At 39.2% G+C, this 18,245-nt stretch overlaps 1 protein-coding gene across 9 annotated transcripts in view; it reads right to left on the bottom strand.

Annotated features, from left to right (window-relative positions):
- The window catches only part of GLIS3 (GLIS family zinc finger 3), a 674,957-nt gene that overhangs the window by 456,447 nt on the left and 200,265 nt on the right, over nt 1-18,245 (bottom strand). For 3 of the 9 annotated variants that reach the window (XM_061132893.1, XM_061132892.1, XM_061132894.1), the window contains one exon: nt 15,369-15,855. The exons of 2 other annotated variants lie outside the window; for them this stretch is intronic. In XM_061132893.1, the coding sequence (XP_060988876.1) occupies nt 15,369-15,756 (388 nt within the window). In that variant the 5' untranslated portion in view covers nt 15,757-15,855. Of the gene's footprint in view, nt 1-8,817; nt 8,859-15,368; nt 15,856-18,245 lie in introns of those variants that run through there. 4 more of the 9 variants (XM_061132896.1, XM_061132898.1, XM_061132899.1 and 1 more) reach the window with 3 other exon arrangements.

The raw sequence follows: 18,245 nt of genomic DNA, 5'->3' as shown, positions 1-18,245 counted from the left end.
CCTGCCAATGTAGGAGATTTAAGAGACACTGGTTCAATCCCTGGGTCAGAAAGAGCCGCTGGAGCAGGAAATCGCAACTTGTTTCAGTATTCTTGCCTGGAAAACTCCATGGAAAGAGGAGCCTGGTGGGCTACAGTCCATGGGGTCACAGAATCGGACACCACTGAGAGACTGAGCACACACACACATAACAAATTACCAGCAACTTAAAAGCTTAAAATAGCATACATATATTATTATCTCAGTTTCTGGGCTTCAGGAATCTGAATATGGCTAGAGTGGGTCCTTTGTTTCAGGGTCTCTCACGAGCTTGTAATCAAAGTGTCAGTGAGAACTAGAGTCTCATCTGAAAGTTCAGCTGTGGAAGGACCCACTTCAAATCTCAAATCTTACATAGTTGTTGGCAGAATTCAGTTTCCAGACAGTTGACAGAATGAGGACTCAGTTCTTCACTGTTTTTTGGCCAGAGTCCCCTCTCTGTTACTTGCAACAGGGGCCTATCCAAAATCACAGTGTTCTTCCTCAAAGATACAAACCAAGAAGACAATTAAGAGAGTCTGCAAGCAGGACAACAGTGAAACCTTCTGTAACTTAATGATAGATATGACATTTTATCATCTTTATCATGGTTAGAAGCAAGTCCCTACATCCAGTCTATACCCAAGGAGTGGCTGTTACCCAAGGGCATGAATTCCAGGAGATGGGAATGATCAAGGCCCAACTTAGATTCTGCCTGTCACAATAATGTATAGATAATTGTACAGAAATTGCTTCTATGTACATGGGGAAATTACCTGGGCCAAATATGTAAGAAAATACACTTTCAACACCCAATCCATGTACTCCAACTTTTATAAAATTTAATTCATTGATTAATCGCATGTGTTTTGTGCCTGACATATTCCTAATCAAACTGGCATAAAACTTGCATATATGCCAAGAGTATTCAAATCATGAATAAATACTCTCTCAATATATAATCCAAGGCAACAAGAAATAGCTATGCTTCAAATTTTCTAAACTGACAGCCAAACCACTTCAAATTGTTGCATTGTTCAAGGTGATTTCAAATAGAACTCACAGGTCTGAGTATCTGAACCCTGGCAATCTTCACCTTCAATAAACTCTCAATGAAACATAAATATAAATGCTTAACAGATCAGCTATTACATGCTCTTTCTTAATTCCCACATCCAGGATTGAAAATCTAGGTAACATTAAAAAATGAGTTACCTTATAAACTTTAGTGGCCTCTACTGAAAAGTAATACAAAGTATCACAATGATAATCACAGTTTAGTAGTTTATCTTTTAAGTAGAAAAATAATTTAAAAAAATAACTTTTCTTAGAATTAACTTTTGCTGGTGGCCATACTTCCAAAATCTTTTCCCTTACTTTGGAATCATGCCAGCCAAAGAACACCATTTCTGTGATACCTTTGGAAACATCACTCTTATTTGAAGCTTATCCCCAAACCACCTTTATTTAGGAGACTAAATCCTAGGTATCACTCAATCTACATGTTCCTTTTCTGAGTAGATGGGACCCATGTTTATTCCATGAGTTGCTCCCTAACCCAACCAGACCTGACACAAGCTGGACCAACCAGACTCTCCTTCTTTCCAAGGAACCTAAAAATGGGATAGAGAAACACTACCCAGCAGACTCACAGCACAGAAGTTCTGAGTACATATTTAGGTCTAGGGAAGAAAGTCATGTTGAGACCATAGATATCATGATGGTTAATTTCATGGGTCAACCTAATTGGGCCATGAGGTGAACAGATATTTGGTCAAACATTATTCTGGGTATGTCTGTGAAGTATTTCTAGATGAGATTAAAATTGAAATAGCACACTGAGTTAAGGAGACTGCCCTCCCCAATGTGGGTGGGCCTATTCTAATCAGTTGAAGGTATACATAGAACAAAAAATGAATCCTCCTGCAAGCAACCAAGGAAGAACTTTTCTTGCCTGACAGCTTTTAGCTGGAACCTTGGTATCTTCCCATCTGTGGACTCAAATGGGAACATTCACTCTAACTGAATCTCAAGGCTGCCTGTTTTTGAACTGGCACTTATACCATAGGCCTTCCTGGTTCTTGGGCCTTCATACTTGGACTAGAACTAAACCATCAGCCCTCCTGGGTACTCAGCTTGCCAACTGCAGATTTTGGTACATCTCTGCCTACCTAAGAGCAAAATTCCTTATAATAAATTGTGTGTGTGTGTGTGTGTGTGTGTGTGTGTGTGTGTGCGCGCACACATGTGCTTAGTTGCTCAGTCGTGTCTGACTCTTTGTGTCCCCATGGACTATAGCCTGCCAGGCTCCTTTGTCCATGGGGATTTTCCAGGCAAGAATACTGGAGTGGGTTGCCATCCCCTCCTCCAGGGGATCATCCCAACCTAGGGATCAAACCCAGGGCCCCCGTACTGCAAACAGATTCTTTACCAGCTGAGCCACCATGAATACTGGAGTGGGTAGCCTATCCCTTCTCTAGGGGATCTTCTCAACCCAGGTATTAAACCATGGTCTCCTGCATTGTAAGCAGGTTCTTTTACCAGCTGAGCTACCAAGGAAGCCTGTAGTTCTATTTTTGGTTCTATTTTTCTGGAGAACCTGACTAATACAGACACCAAAAATAATAATAATAATAATAATACAGAAAAGCAATCTTCAGGAGAAGAATGAAGTAATGTTCAAAAAGAAGACAGAGATTAAATATCACATTGCCTAGGGAGAAGGAGTATGGTGAAGTAGCTTGTTCTTATAGTCTTCAGAAGATCTGATAGTTCATCTTCTTCTGAAGTGAAGTGAAAATCACTCAGTCGTGTCCGACTCCCTGTGGCCCCATAGACTGTACCCGCCAGGCCCCTCTGTCCATGGATTCTCCAGGCAAGAACACTGGAGTGGGTTGCCATTTCATCTTCTTCTGGGGTGCCATGAAACACCATTGGTTCTTTACAATAAACCCTTTTTACATGAGCTAACACAGTGCATTTCAGCTACCTGAAACCAATAAAAGGCTTCAATAAGATACTTGGTGAATAACTGCACTTGCCAGAAATCCCTGATCTCCAGCATGGCCCCCATAACCTAACTCATCCCAATAGAACATAGTAGGATGGTTAAGACCCAAGGCACTGGGTTCAAACAGTACCTGAATTTGATTCCCAGGTTTGCCACATGCTAGCCATGTGATGGCTGCTAAATTACCTCTTCAAACCTTAGTTTTCTTAAATCTTAATGACCCGTAGGGTTGTTACAAGGATTAAAAAGAAACTGACCTCCAGGACCATCATGTTAGGCCTCCTGGATTGTTCTCTGGTTGTATGGCCCAGCAGCTCTGCCCAGTGCAGCAGTGACCCCAGAGTAAGGGTTCAGGAAAATCAGCCATTATTGTATCTTTCTTTTTTATATCACATTGCCTACCTGATTGCCACCAAAACTACTATCTTAATCAAGTAAGATGGGGCACTTTTAACACAAATTAACACAAGCACTTGCAAAATTTACTTGATAGTGATTTTCTGTTTCATCTCACTGTTCTTTTCAAAATAAATATATACCAGATATTACACTACTCATAGGAGAAATTATGATAGATATGTCTTTCAGGAAACTGTACTCAATTGCCAAGAACCTAGTCTGTTAGGGCAAACTCTGTGCCAAAAAAGCAGAACAACATCCTATACAAGTACTTAGGGCTGTGAAGTCAGTGAGGCAGAGGCTAAAATACCCATATGTTCTTGGTTAAGTTTCTTAATCTTTCTAACCCTCTCTTTCCTCGTGTTTTCAATGGGGATACTCCATTGAGCTGCAAAGGATTAAAGTAAAATACGTAAAGCTAAGCATAGTTATACAAAATGCTAAATAATTGATAGCTCACTTATTTTCAATCCTGTAACAACTAGAAACGAATATATTCTACATAATAATATACTAATAATCACTCAATAGCTCCAAGAAAGAACTTTGAAAAAATAACTTAAAATAGGGTTAATCCTGTCAAGTAGGTTGAACTACTTTACATTAAAGCAGTTGAGTAAGATGCTGAGTCTAAACACAATGAGACTTCCCCCTAAATGCATAGTGACACTGCCTTCATTCCAGTTCATCCAGGGTAGTCGGGCATAATTATTAATAGGGCTCCATTTCACTTTTGAAAGTGTTCTGGTTTGGATAATAAATTATATGATCACTCTATCATGGAAGACAAGTTTAAAAGCTGTTATTTCATCTCAAGGTTTGGTTATTGTGTTTTAATTTTTTTCTCTCTAGCTATGAGGCAAACTGTGAAGACAGAATTTAGGGTTCTCAGCCACACAACAAGTAGCTTTTCAAACTGCCTAGACTTGGAATTTATGACTAAGCTAATGCCCATTACTTCAAAGGATAAATCCATGAATGAACTAGTATCAGGGTGAGGCCATCCCATTCAGCAACAAGTGCTATGGATTATGGAGACACATGTGCTATGCTGTGCTTAGTCAGGTCCAACTCTTTGTGACCCCCATGGACTGTAACCCACCAGGATCCTCTGTCCATGGGGATTTTCCAGGCAAGAATACTAGAGTGGGCTGCCATGCCCACCTCCAGGGGATCTTCCCAACCCGGGGATCAAACCCAGGTCTCCTGCACTGCAGGAGGATTCTTTACTGTCTGAGCCACCAGTAAAACCCAATAATACTGAAGTAGGTAGCCTAGCCCTTCTCCAGGGGATCTTCTTGACCCAGGAATCAAACTGGAGTCTCTTGCATTGCAGGCAGATTCTTTACCAGCTGAGCTACCAGGGAAGCCCCATGGAGATCCATACTGCCCTTACAATAAGAGAAGAACACTACTTTATACGTCTCTGGAAGTTGACAGCATAAAAGGTATTCTCATATTTAGCATCATGTTTAAGTCTCAAGAGCAAACATCTTTTCTATTCCACAATTTCATGAGTGCCTGAGATTTCCACACAAGTGGGTAACCCCTTGGGAAACCCATGCGTGCAGTTCACGAGTTGTCTGATGCTCACTTCTCCCTACCCATAACCCCCAGTCCCTGCCTTCCTCAGTTCTTGACTTATGCTTTCCATCCACTCCCAAGGACTTGATAATGAGGTTTTTTACCTTCTTCTCCCATTCTCCCCTGCCCTTCACCTCCATCCCACTCTCGGGCCATGATGCCAGGTTTGCTTATCATCTGCATGAAACCAAAGCCAAAGATGAGAGGTGTTCTGGACACACTCCTACTCAAAGACATGTTGCCAGGTCTGCCCTTAACCTAGACCCAGCCCATTTGGAAAGGAGCATAAGACATCACCCCCATTTTACAGATGAGGAAACTGAGGCAAGGAGGTCTAGTGGCTTGCCCAATGTCACACACCAGCAAAGCATGAATGAGAGAGATGTGGGTCTTCTGAATCGTGCCCATGCTCTGTCTCTTATATTTATACTCACACTCAGTCGCTTAGTCCTGCCTGAATCTTTTGCGACCCACTGCAGTCCTCCAGGCTCCTCTGTTCATGGGATTTCCAGGCAAGAATATTGGAGTGGGTTGCCATTTCCTTCTCCATCTCTTCTACTAAAGCTTGTCAAATTTCAATAAGCATAACTTACAAGGACCAAAACGAAAATGCTGGATTCCTTGTTCAAAGAGCAGGAAAACAGCATTTTCCTTTCTTCTCCCATCTTTTGACTTACCATGATATTTTTTATTTGCCATTTAACACTGTGCTGCTTCCACACAGGGATACTGACAGAGTGAACACAAGCCTTCAAAGGTGTCCAAAGCATCACTCATGATTGAGCACATGGGGCATACATATCTGACTTGACCTCACCGTACCAATGCTCAAGGTCCCTGCTGAGGGCACAGGGCAGGAGTGGACACAGTGGGGCAGGGGAGCCAGTGGTCATCCTGGCAAGGTGTGGAGCTACATACGTTTGAACTAAGACTTCAAGCCCGCGTCCCTCACAAGTTTCAGTGTCCCACCAGACTTCACTTACAAAATAGAATTTCAAAGATAAAATTAGTAAGACTGTCAAGTCAGTCACCACAGAGCATTATACCCCAAGCACAGGGCACCCCTTTTGAGACAGGGCTTTGTGCAGTCACCTTTCAGCCAACCCTGTGCACACGAATCATCTGGGGATCTCATTAAAATGCAAGATCCAACTCAGTAGATATGGGGGAGTCTTGAGACTGGGCATTTCTAACCACCTCCCAGAAGATGCTAATGCTGTTGGCCTTGGAGTATCCTTGAGTAACAAGATCCTCTTCCACAAGTCTCATTTTTTAACTTGTTTATGATGTCAGGTCCAATTACAGAACCTCTATTTCTTTCATTATTCAAATAACGCAGCCATGAAAATAGGTATTAAATACAAGTCACCATCCATTGTATCCTTAAAACATGACATGTCAGAAGGAGCAAATCTATTCATGTATTTATGATATCCTCTGGTCTGGGTTTAAAGACTTCGTGCTTGTACATATATTGATGTCACTCAGGTACCCATCATGTAAAGGCTGCCTGATGTCTCCTGGGTAGACAAGGCCCCCACTGCTCAGAAGGACCTGTTGTTGAAAATTGTCAAGTACAATTTTCTAAAACAGGAGCAAGGGCCCATAGCCTCAGCTTATGGATAGAAATGACCACTGAACAGTTTTGAGTTTATAAAGGTATACTATTTCAGGAATAGCAGTAATCTTAGATTCTAATGGATAAAATAGGCAAGATTTCTCAGCACTCTTGTAACAGGGGCTCTCAGACTGCAGAGTCCTATTCAATGTCAATCCATGCAGCACATGAAAAATGAGATCTCTAGAAAAATGAGCCTCAGTCTCTTCATCCCTAAAATGGGGTCAGTTATACTTACCTTACCCTATGGGATGATGCCTTTAATCAAATCATATGAAATAGGCACTATGAAAGGTTATGAAATACAAAGTACTGTACAAATCCAAAGTTGTTGTTGTTTAGGGACTTCCTTGGTAATCCAGTGGTTAAGACTTCATGCCCCCAACACAAGGGACTCAGGTTTGGTCCCTGGTCAGGGAACTAGATCTCACATGCCACAACGAGAGATCTCTCACGTAGCAACAAAGATCCCACACACTTCCACTAAAACCCAGAGCAGTCAGATAAATTAAAAAAGAAAAAAAAAAAAAAAGCAGTTGCTATTTAACAGCTTTAGAAAATGCTGTAGGTAACTAACAGATGTAACATTTCAACTTCATGTCCCATAGCATTTGAGGTATACGTAGAGGGCAGGGGTGTTAAATGGAATATTCTTTTAAAGGTAGAACGTTACGAGACTGACAAACCACTTTTATAACTGGAACAAACCGTGTCTGCCATTCAGTAATACTTGGAAATCCATCATCAATTTGACTTATATCCAGCATCAATAAATCACACAAAGTGAACCCTGTGCAGCCCAAAGAGTAAACAAAACTAAACACCGTGTATCACCTGCCTTTTTGGCAAGACAAAATGAAAATTCTGGTTACTTCAACTGAAATAAAGCCTTTGGTCTCTGACTGGTTTGGTTATTTTTGGAATCTTTTATGGAATATTAACTTTAATTGCTCTAATTCTGCAGGAAGCCACACTGGAAGTGCAAGGAAATATAAGTGATTAAAAAGCAGAAGTGAGGGGGGTAAAAAGTAACCACATATTTTGCCCCAACTTTCTTAAGCTAATATATCAACTATAACACTTCAAAAATGCGGGATCCCCAGTTGCTATTCTTGCCCCAATTCTAACATGACTACATTTAAGATGCTTCACCCAGTGATGTTAGCAGATTCTTTTATTGTCTGTTATTTTACCAGGGATAAACATAAGTGAAGCAAAGATATAGGAAAGTAACTTTTTAAATCAGTGGCAGACTTTAACATTTCTGATGCAACAGTGAGAGAAAAATATGAAGCTTGTTGACCCACTAAGAAATTAAGCTCTAACCTAAGCTCCAGATCATAACCAATTGAATTAATAAACCACAGACATAAAAATAAAACTTGATGTAGTATTTAAAATACACTAGTTTTTAGACCTCCCAGGATCACACAACACATTTTCTTAGACGAGGTCTTTATAAGAGACACCAACCTTAAGTGACACAAAAGAATTTTTAAGTTCCAATTAGTTTGGTGTCCTTTGTTGATATTATTTTGCTTTTTCTGACCAACAATAATGAATAACCCACAAGCACTAATGAATAACTAACTCCCTTTGTCTCCAAGGACAGCAGAACCCAACAAGAAATGTCAGAGGCCCCGAAGTAAAATAAAAAACCTTTACAATGAAAATCTTTCCAATTATATAGTCCTAGGGGTACCGCGAACTGTATTTAAATAGCTGTGTCAAACACACTTATAGTGAGGATCATAAAATCAACTTCCCAGATGCTTTGAAAAATGCATTTCTCCCAGTCTAATTACAGTCTGTAACTGTTGAGAAGAAAGCAGGGAGAAACACCACTATCGGCACACTGTTACTGGGACTCTATACTCACCAATTATAAGAGGGTCAGAAAGTTGCCAGCTGCAGAATGTCCTCCACACTCAGTGACAAAGATCAATATAAAAATTATTATTTCAGCACATTAAAATTTACATTTTAATTACAGCAAGCAATCATTTTTTTAAAAAATTTCCACATCTTAGAAATACAAAGCTAAAGGTAAATTTTTCTTAGTTGTAGTACAGAGAAAATAAAAATATACCCATGTTCCTGAGAACCAGTCAGTTCTCACTGACAGCTTTGCAATGAGGAAGTGTGAGGAAGAACTCTGTAATGTTATATTTTAACTGGAACTCATTACCTTGTTCTGGCGTATTTCCTCACTCTGTCCATAGCAAGGACCTAGAAGCAATGATATCCCAGAGCCAATAAGAATACCCTTTAATCCAGTTTCCCAAATATCATTTCCCACTAAAGGGAACCTTAACTTTTCGGGGAAATAGTTGATTCCAGGTCTGGGGCAGGGAAGTACAAGCGATGCTAGAATATTTTGTGTCTCAAAGTAAGGAAGAACTTAATGGGAACATGTCAAAAGGACATAATAACTGACCTGAAGGGGCTTCCATTGGTCAAATCCGGGACAGTTTGACCATCAGAAAAAATAGTGATGGTAATGAGTTATAGCACAGTGAATTTTTTAAAAGAATAAATGAATCTGCAATGACACTAAAAGAGAAGGGAGAGAAGCTCTCCTTTCCAGAAGAAGACCAGCTAATAAACATAGAAGGAATGATACAATCAGAAAGTAACCTTTATGCAATCAGCAATATAATACCTGATTCAGACAAAGGTCATCAATAAATCCTAGTAAAGGTTATTAAAGATATTCACACATGATTATTTGTTAATTTTGAAAAGTGTCCTTTACAATGTAGAGATCTAGCGACACCACCTTAAACAGACAACCAAAAGCAGCATTACAAATACTAGGACAAATGAACATTTAGTGCTTCCTGGTATAACACAATGGGTGGTACACAAATCACCTATGTAGTGTTCTTGCCAAAAATGTTTAACCTGAACCCAATTATGACAAAATGACTGGACTGATCAGGTTGTGAGACAAGACAGCTGACCTGAACTTTAAAAAAATATTAACACATTTTTGTCATGAAAAACACAAAAAAGTCAGGGAGAGTAGGTCATTCTAGATTAAAGGACACCAAAGAAACATAACAACCAAACATAACCCAAATGCAGTGAATGATCTTTTATTAGATCCTAGATTTTTTTTTAAATGGCTACAAATAACACTGGATTATAAGGGGGGGAAATAATACCTTATATTATAAACCATGATTAAGTAAAATAAAATACATAATGAATTTGAATGTGAACTATATTTTAAGATATAACTGTTTATAAGTAATACTGTTGTGTCAAAGTTAAATTTCTTGGTTATCATTAATGTATTTTAGGTATATAGCATGAAAGATACCTGCTTAGGAATTTGGGGGTAAAGGGTCACAAGGTCAGCAACTTACTTCCAAGTATTTCAGTTTACTTTAGAGATAAAGATGGCAAATGCCAAAAAGTAAAATACAATAGAAGGTAATATAAAATGTAATGAAAAAAATAATCCAACTTTTAAAGAAAACTATTCAGGAATGAAGAATAAGTTTTATTTAAGAGATTAGTTACCTACAAGTGGAAGTAGTTGAATGCAGCTTCTGGAAAAGCCAATGAAAGGAGGTGGATTCCAAGGGAGTAGAACTTTTTGTCTTTTCTGACAAAAACAGTTATGATCATGGGCCTGTCTTCCTTGAGCTTGTAACCATTAACAGTAATCACCCACCCTTAACTGCTCTTTCTGTGAGAAAAATGAACTCCTATGACACAGGTTCCCAAATGCTCCCAGTGCATGGAATTCTTAGTGTCTCAGTAAATTTTTCATGGTGCCCCTTGGCCAAAAGGAACATCTAACAGTTCTGCTTATCAAGTAGTTAGGTGTCAATAGCTTCATAGTATTTATGTACTAATAACTTATTATCTGTTTGAAAAAAAATAACAAATTTTTAAAATCATTTTTATTTCATTTTTAAATAACCACAATTATTAATGGGATGTGCATTTCAATCATGCTTTCTACTACTTCTCAAATCTTGGAATCAGATTGGACATCACTACCTTCACCTCCTATTCCACACTGATTTTCATTTAGCACTTGCTTTTGTTATTGTGGTAAAATATATGTAACATAAAATGTCCCATTTTAACCATTTTTAAGTGTACAGTTTAGTGACTTTACCTATATTCACACTGTTGTACAACCATTACCAACACCCATCTCCAGAACTTTTTCAACTTCCCAAACTGAAACCCTGTACCCATTAATTAATAACTCCTCATTCTCTCCTTCCCTAGTCCACAGTAACCACTACTTTCTGTCTCTATGAATTTAATTATTGTAGGAACCTCATATAAGAAGAATCATACAATATTTGTCCTTCTCTGTCAGGCATATTTCTTTAGCATAATGTCTTCAAGGTTTATCCATATTATAGCATATGTCATATTTCCTTCCATTTGAAGACTGAAAAATATTCCATTGTATAAATATGACTATATCTGCTGCAGTCCATAGGATCGCAAAGAATCGGACATGACTGAGAGATTAAACTGAACTGATAGATGTGACACATTTTGTTTACCCATTCATTTACAATGATGGACACCTGGGTTACTTCTACCTTTGGCTATTGTGAAAAATGTTGCTCTGAACATGGATATACAAACTACTTGCTTTTCTTAGTCACAATTACCAATTATGTAGTTTCTCAAAGTTACAATATCATCAAAAAGAACATACTGTAATCTAATATTGAAACTGTGAACCTCCTCAAACTAGCAGTTTGCCTGCAGGGATGTCACATATCCGATGTTTCCTTCAAAATTTAAAATATCTCATAGCTCTCTCCGAGTCTTCTGTGGCACCCCAGAGCACTTGGCACACCATTCGGGAACCACACTCTACAATGTTAAATCCATGGTTATTTGAGTTTTCATAGGAACAGAACTCAATCCTTAAGTAACATAAACATTACAATCAAATTTATATTTCTCCTGAGGTTCCCACTGGAAATTTTTGAGTCTTCAAGTCAGATGTTTGTCTGTATGACAATCCCTAGGTAACTTATTCTATTGGCAATATATAGAATGATATATAGATATACCTCCTTTTGGTTCTGTGTCTCTGAGAAACTCTAATACACCCACAGAGTCACAAGTTCTTTGGCACTTATCCTTTTGGATCATGATATTGTCAATAGTGCACAGGAAAGCAGTGGCAAAATCAGGGAGAGATGTCAGTCTCAAGCTTATCACATCAACCCCGAGGTTAAATCCTTCCACAGATTACCAGTGCCCTCAAGATAGATCCAAACTCCTTAGTATGTCACTGATGACCCTTCACCTGGTTACTGCTTATTCTTTTTCAGCCTCATCTCTTACCCAGGTCTCCACACCTCCCCTCAATGTGAAACCAGACAGAAGTCCATGAAATGGACTATGGTCTCTCCCCTCCAGGTTTTGAGCATGCTTTCCTCTCTACCCAGAGCAAATTCCAGATAGTCCCTGCCCTTCACAGGCATGTGCATGCACGCGCACGCGCACACACACACACACACACACACACACACACACACACAGAGGACATACTCTTCTGTGATTGTAAAGTTAGCCCCTCATTCTTTAGGTATCTGTCTAGATACCCTACTCTTCTCCCAGATCCACCTATCAAGCTCAGGCTGGGAACCCCTTCAAATGTTGCCCTCTCACCCTGCGTGTATGTCTACCAGAGTCTCAACCATGCTTTATTTTAACTGTTCATTTATTTTCCTGAATTCTCAACTCCCTAAGAGCCAGAACTATGTTTTATTGGCTCTCACATCCCTAAAACTCATTTAAGGCCTTCTTATCTCTCCTTGCTATTCTCTGGAATTCTGCTTTCAGCTGTGTATCTTCCCCTTTCTCCCTTGCCTTTCGCTTCTCTTCTTTCCTCAGTTATTTGTAAAGCCTCCTCAGACAACCACTTTGCTTTCTTGTATTTCTTTTTCTCTGGGATGGCTTTGGTCACTGCCTCCTGTACAATGTTATGAACCTCCATCCATCGTTCTTCAGACACTCTGTCCACCAGATCTAATCCCTTGAACCTATTCATCACTTCCACTGTATAATGATAAGCGATTTGATTTAGGTGATACCTGAATGGCCTAGCAGTTTTCCCTACTTTCTTCACTTTAAGTCTGGATTTTGCAATAATGAGTTCACGATCTAAGCCACAGTCAGCTCTAAAGGAAATAAACCCTAAATATTAATTGAAAGGACTTATGCTGAAGCTGAAGCTACAATACTTTGACCACCAGGTACAAAAAGCCAACTGATTAGAAAAGACCCTGATGCTGGGAAAGACTGAAGGCAAAAGGAGAAGGGGGCGGCAGAGGATGAGATGGTTACACGGCATCACCGACTCAACAGACATGAATTTGAGCAAACCCTGGAAGACAGTGGAGGACAGAGGAGCCTGGCATGCTGCAGTCCACGGGGTCTCAAAGAGTCAGACACAACTTAGCGACTGAACAGCAACAAACCCCCAAAACAGTCAGCTCACCCATAACATATGCTTAATAATTATTTGTAGAACAAATGACTGGATGAAGTCGAAACAGTCCCACATCACCATTCTCAGTTATTGGCTTAGTTTAGAAATTGTCAAGCAAGATTTGAAAGGGACACAATCAGCCACTCCTGGTAACATACAGACCACTAGTGGAATCCAACCTGTAAGGTGAGGCAGAATAATAATTCAGTTGTCCTCAACTCCTTACTCATGTCCGTGCATGCCCTAAACATGCAGATCCAGAAAAGGCACTGCAAGCTTGGAAGCTAAGCAAGGAGCCAGAAAATCCAAGAGGAGAATCAGGAAGCAGTGCTAATTTTTACATGAGTTCCATGATGAACTGACCCTGAGAGTGTGTTATTCCTTAAGTACCTGAAGCATTTTTTTTATAAACTATGATTATAATTATAAACACTTCTAGTCACTATCAAAGTAATATTCCCAAACTCTTTATTGCCTGACAAGGCTTAAGTTACTTATTTTTTTTCTAGACTTTAATTCCTTTGTCAGTTATTCAACAAGAGCATACAGCTCAGGACTGTTGTGAGGAATAACTGAGACTATGTATTGGAAAGCACTTAACACAATGCCTAACACTTGCTAAGTTATTATATAATAAGTACAAGTTATTAATATTATCACCACTCCTGCAAGTCAGGATTTCAAACACAAATACATATAAAAGCAAGCTACAGTTCACTAGTCAAGCATGAGCTGAAAGATTGTACTGGGCCTCAACCCCTGAAAATACAAACACATGAGCCTGACATTAAGAAACTTAGCTTGCCATGTCATGAACATAGCAATCTGACAATGACAGAGCTATTTTGGATGCAGCCCCCAGGGAAAATTTTCCTGTACTTACACGAGATATGTTAGCTCTGAGAAATAAAACAATTCAAAACAAACCTAGACCAAAATAAATGAGTAAAACAGAAAAGAAAAAAAGTTACACATATGTTTAGGTTTTTTTAATCTACCCATTTGTATCAACTTCTCCAACTCAGAAATACACAGACACTAAAACAAACAACTTTTGGGTTACCTGCCTGATATAAATCATTTTTCATCATAATTGGTGAAGTTATGAGCTAACTAGGTGAATAGCCACTTACAGGGCTGCTAGTAATTTTATTTGGTGGTATAAACACTTGGAGGAGGAAATGGAAATCCACTCTAGTATTCTTTCTTGGAAAATCCCATGGACAGAGGAGCTTGGCAGGCTACAGTCCATAGGGTTGGGAAGAGTAAGACATGACTGAGAATGAACACACATAAACACTGAGTATAGGCATTTAAAACTGAATGGTTAAAAAAAAAAAAAAAAGCTAAATGGTAAAAATACCTAGAGGAATATATAATCATGCTATTCTATATAACAAAGCTATGTTTTACATAGGATACATGCTCCTTTTTCTAGCCCAGATACACATATCATTAGCAATACAACCTCATTAACTCAACACGAGTTTCTAGACAGAGCAAGTCATTCAAATAATTTGGTATTCTCCAACAATTATTCTTAATTCAAAATCTATGGTAAGAAAAAAGTTAAGGTAATTCAAAGCCTTCTAAATTGGAAGCATTCTCTCTGCACTCATTTCTCTCAAATTGGCAAGTTTTTCTAGTTTTCCACAAGCACAAAAATACATCTTTTCATTATACTCTTCTAGCTGCTTTCTCTATTGTCACTAGCTATGTTATAAAGATTATAGGTTTTGCCCTTAGAATAGTTTTTTATCATTTTATGTACTTGTTCCTCATTGTATTGGATATTAAAATTTCTCCACTTTAAATCCTTTTCCTTCCAAACATCACCTTTATTCTAGCATCCAACTAACATAATAATAACAGCTGCAGTCATCCGTCTCCTCCATGGTCTGCAGAATCCAGATCCTGGTAAGACAAGATAGAGCTCTGTGCATCCAGAGGGCAGGATCTTCCTAAACATGCTCTTGTTTTCCTCTGTGACACTTATGCTACTTCCCTGTTTCCAATCTCATCTTCAACCCTGTTTCACAGTCCATGAAACAATACATTTACCACTGTGGTGCCCTCGTCCTCACACAAATGTACACATCTACATCCTTTCCTAGGAAGCTACATATCATTATGAGACTTTGACCCTGACACTGAATCATGTATTTTTCCATAGGATTTGCTTGCAGAGCAGAGACGAGGAAGAGAAAAACAACAGTGTCCACTTTTAAAAGATCCCAGAAAGACAATCCTACCTTTCCCAGAATTTGGAGGAAAGGGGCTTCCAAACTCCTGCTGCTTTGGCTTTAATGTGTGTGGCCCTGACACGCCTCCAGCCTGGGTGATCTGGAAACGTGGCTTCCCACTGGTGAGCACTTGTCTCCTGGGGCTCAAGGCAGGCAGATGGATGGGGCTGTCATTCATGTTGCTCTGAGGAGCCATCCCTCCTCCTGAGGGCATCTTGAGATGGAGGCTGTCAGCAAGGCTTCCAATGGCAGAGCTTGTTGTGCTGCCACAGGGTGAGGGGCCAGGAGTCCCCGAATGGGCTTGAATGGGAGGGATGTGTTGGCCACTGACCATGCCAGGCCCCTGTGGGGTTCCTGATGTCCGGTGGAGATTCATGCTGCATGACCTTCCATTCATTCTGAAAAAACCTGTAGCCAGGTTGGTCAAATATCCAATGACACTAATGATTCCTTTCAGGCAAAGTCCAATAAGTTATCCATGGTGTGGTTTATTAGCCTGTTTAAAAAAATAAATGCAGGCATTTTTAAAAGTAAAAAGGAAAATAAGTTACAATGAGTTTTCAACCTGTGTAGCATTCATATCAGGAAGCACTCAGCAAAACGGTCTTTTATGTAGAACATGCTTATCGAATACATGGTTCATTGGCAGGCACTCTCCCCTCCTGCATTCATGGTAGACATGGATTATGGATCACTGCATTGTTTCGTTTTGTTTGCCACTGAACCATTCTCAATACAGTGCTCTTGGCAACTATAACCAATCTACTGGTGCCAGCTTGCAAAATGAAACTTACTTTGCTCCATAGAGGATCTGTCTGTAATAGTTCACATTTGCTATGGTGCATCCTGGGAAACCCAAACGCATCACCTTCATGAGCTGTTAAGACTACTGCTCAAAGGTTCCAGTAAACAAACAGAAAGATGATATAACCTCTAAAATGAGACAGTGAGTACATTAACAGAGAATTTTTTTCATGGTCCCTAGATTAACAAAAGAGTTTTAAAAATAGGCATGGGAATTTCATAAAGGTTTCATATATCCATATATCTAAATATTTACAGCAGCATTAGAGTCTTAGTTCTATATTGATCCTGAGTTATGGGGATGAACATATAATCAACATCACAATACTCTCACCTTTCAGCAAGATCCTAGAAAAGGATAAGGCTGTGTGAAATGCTTTACAGAGAGCATAAGGACAAAACAACCCTTCTCAAGGTAAGTATGTTCACCATGTACCACGCACGGTAAACTGACAGTAATTCCACGAAGCTTCCATCTGCCATCCTACCACCCCCTTTCTCAAGTGGCAGAGGGAGAACCAAAAGTAATGATGTGGCCACAGGACATCATCATCCATCTGTGTGTCAGTATTCCCTGGTTACAAATCATTAAGAAAGGCTTTTTCCTCCCCTGATCTATAGTTCCCCAAAACGTATGTCATGCCATGACTAAGGACTAAGTGCCACTACTACAAATAAATGACAGACTCAGTCACAATTTGAATTCTTTTAAGTAAACATGACAGTCATGGAAAGAAGCCAACGTTGGACAAACAAGAAATACAGACTGGGTGCAAAGTAGTAATGGCCAGATATCCTCAACTGTGTGAGTCCTCCTTTTTTCTATGATCTACTCAATGTCTTAGATGAATATTTCCAACTCAACTCCCAAAAGAATGTTCCATAAATCATCGAGCACAGGATATCAAACCATGGTAAATTTTTGTGAGAAGGTTTTCTTTTTTCTTTATCATTTTAGAAAATCAGAAATACAGGTATCCCTTGCTTTTCAAAAGTTCACTTTATGCCACTTCACTTTCAGAAGATTTATCTAAGTAACCGTTTTTAGTAACCAAAAGAAATTTGAGGAGGGATTTTCACTCTTAAGAAAAAAAAAGTGAAAAACAAAAACAACTTTCAGCATTTGTTCTGCTGGGGGCTATTACAGAGGCTGTCCTCATCCCAAGCAGTGAGATTGGCACCATCAAGCTCCTCAATTTTTTTGTACATCCCTTAGCAACATGTATCCTAAGGTAATTGCTTCTTAACTTTATGCCATTTCAGCTGATGAAAGATTTCCTATGACCACTCTACTTTCAGATAGCAGAGGAAATCTGTAGTATTTAATTTTCAAGCCAAGCACTCACTGTGCCTTCTGCAAAGCTGACTGTATACGTCCATGTATTGAGGAACTTCTAAGGTTACCAGCAATATAAATCTAGCATGCTTTCTTTAACTTTATCAAGTCTCCATTCTACTAATAATTCTATCAGTCTGCCACATTTAATATTGACATGCCATCTAGTCCTCAGAAACAATCCTAGGTCTCATTCCTATCTTTCCCTCCACTACAGTAGCCAAGAAGGGACAAATAAACGCAATGCAGAGTATTCAAACCTGCATCATTTAAGCTTGTTTATGAAACAATAAGAAATAACCCTTTATCAGACTGATTGTAAGATTTTTTTTTTAATGCTGGAAAAATCCCAATGCCTTTTCTGCTGCACCCATTTAGAAGAACTCAAGTGTATTACCAACCGGTCTGTTGATTCATTGGTTGATTGTGGGCAAGAGTCACTTAATGTCTCTGTGCTTTGCCAGATGACATCGGCCATCTACTCTCCACTCATTGATAAAATAGTGTTTTCTGAAGCACTTTGAACCCTGCACAAGAAAGCACTTATTCAGCACCAATCAAAAAAAAAGGCAAAATAAATATATTGTATTGGCAATTTGTTGAAAATGAAGAATTATACAACATGACTGGAAATATGAGTCACTAAGACCATGGTCCAAGTGACAAGTGTCTGCAGATTTGCAGACTATGCCCATTTCCAGGTTTTTAAAAATAAAGGAGTTGGTTCTGGCAGTAAGATCATATAC

The sequence above is a fragment of the Dama dama genome, chromosome 29, assembly GCF_033118175.1.
Source record: "Dama dama isolate Ldn47 chromosome 29, ASM3311817v1, whole genome shotgun sequence".
In the NCBI taxonomy this organism is placed as follows: Eukaryota; Metazoa; Chordata; class Mammalia; order Artiodactyla; family Cervidae; genus Dama; species Dama dama.
This window is presented reverse-complemented; position numbering and strand designations above follow the sequence as displayed.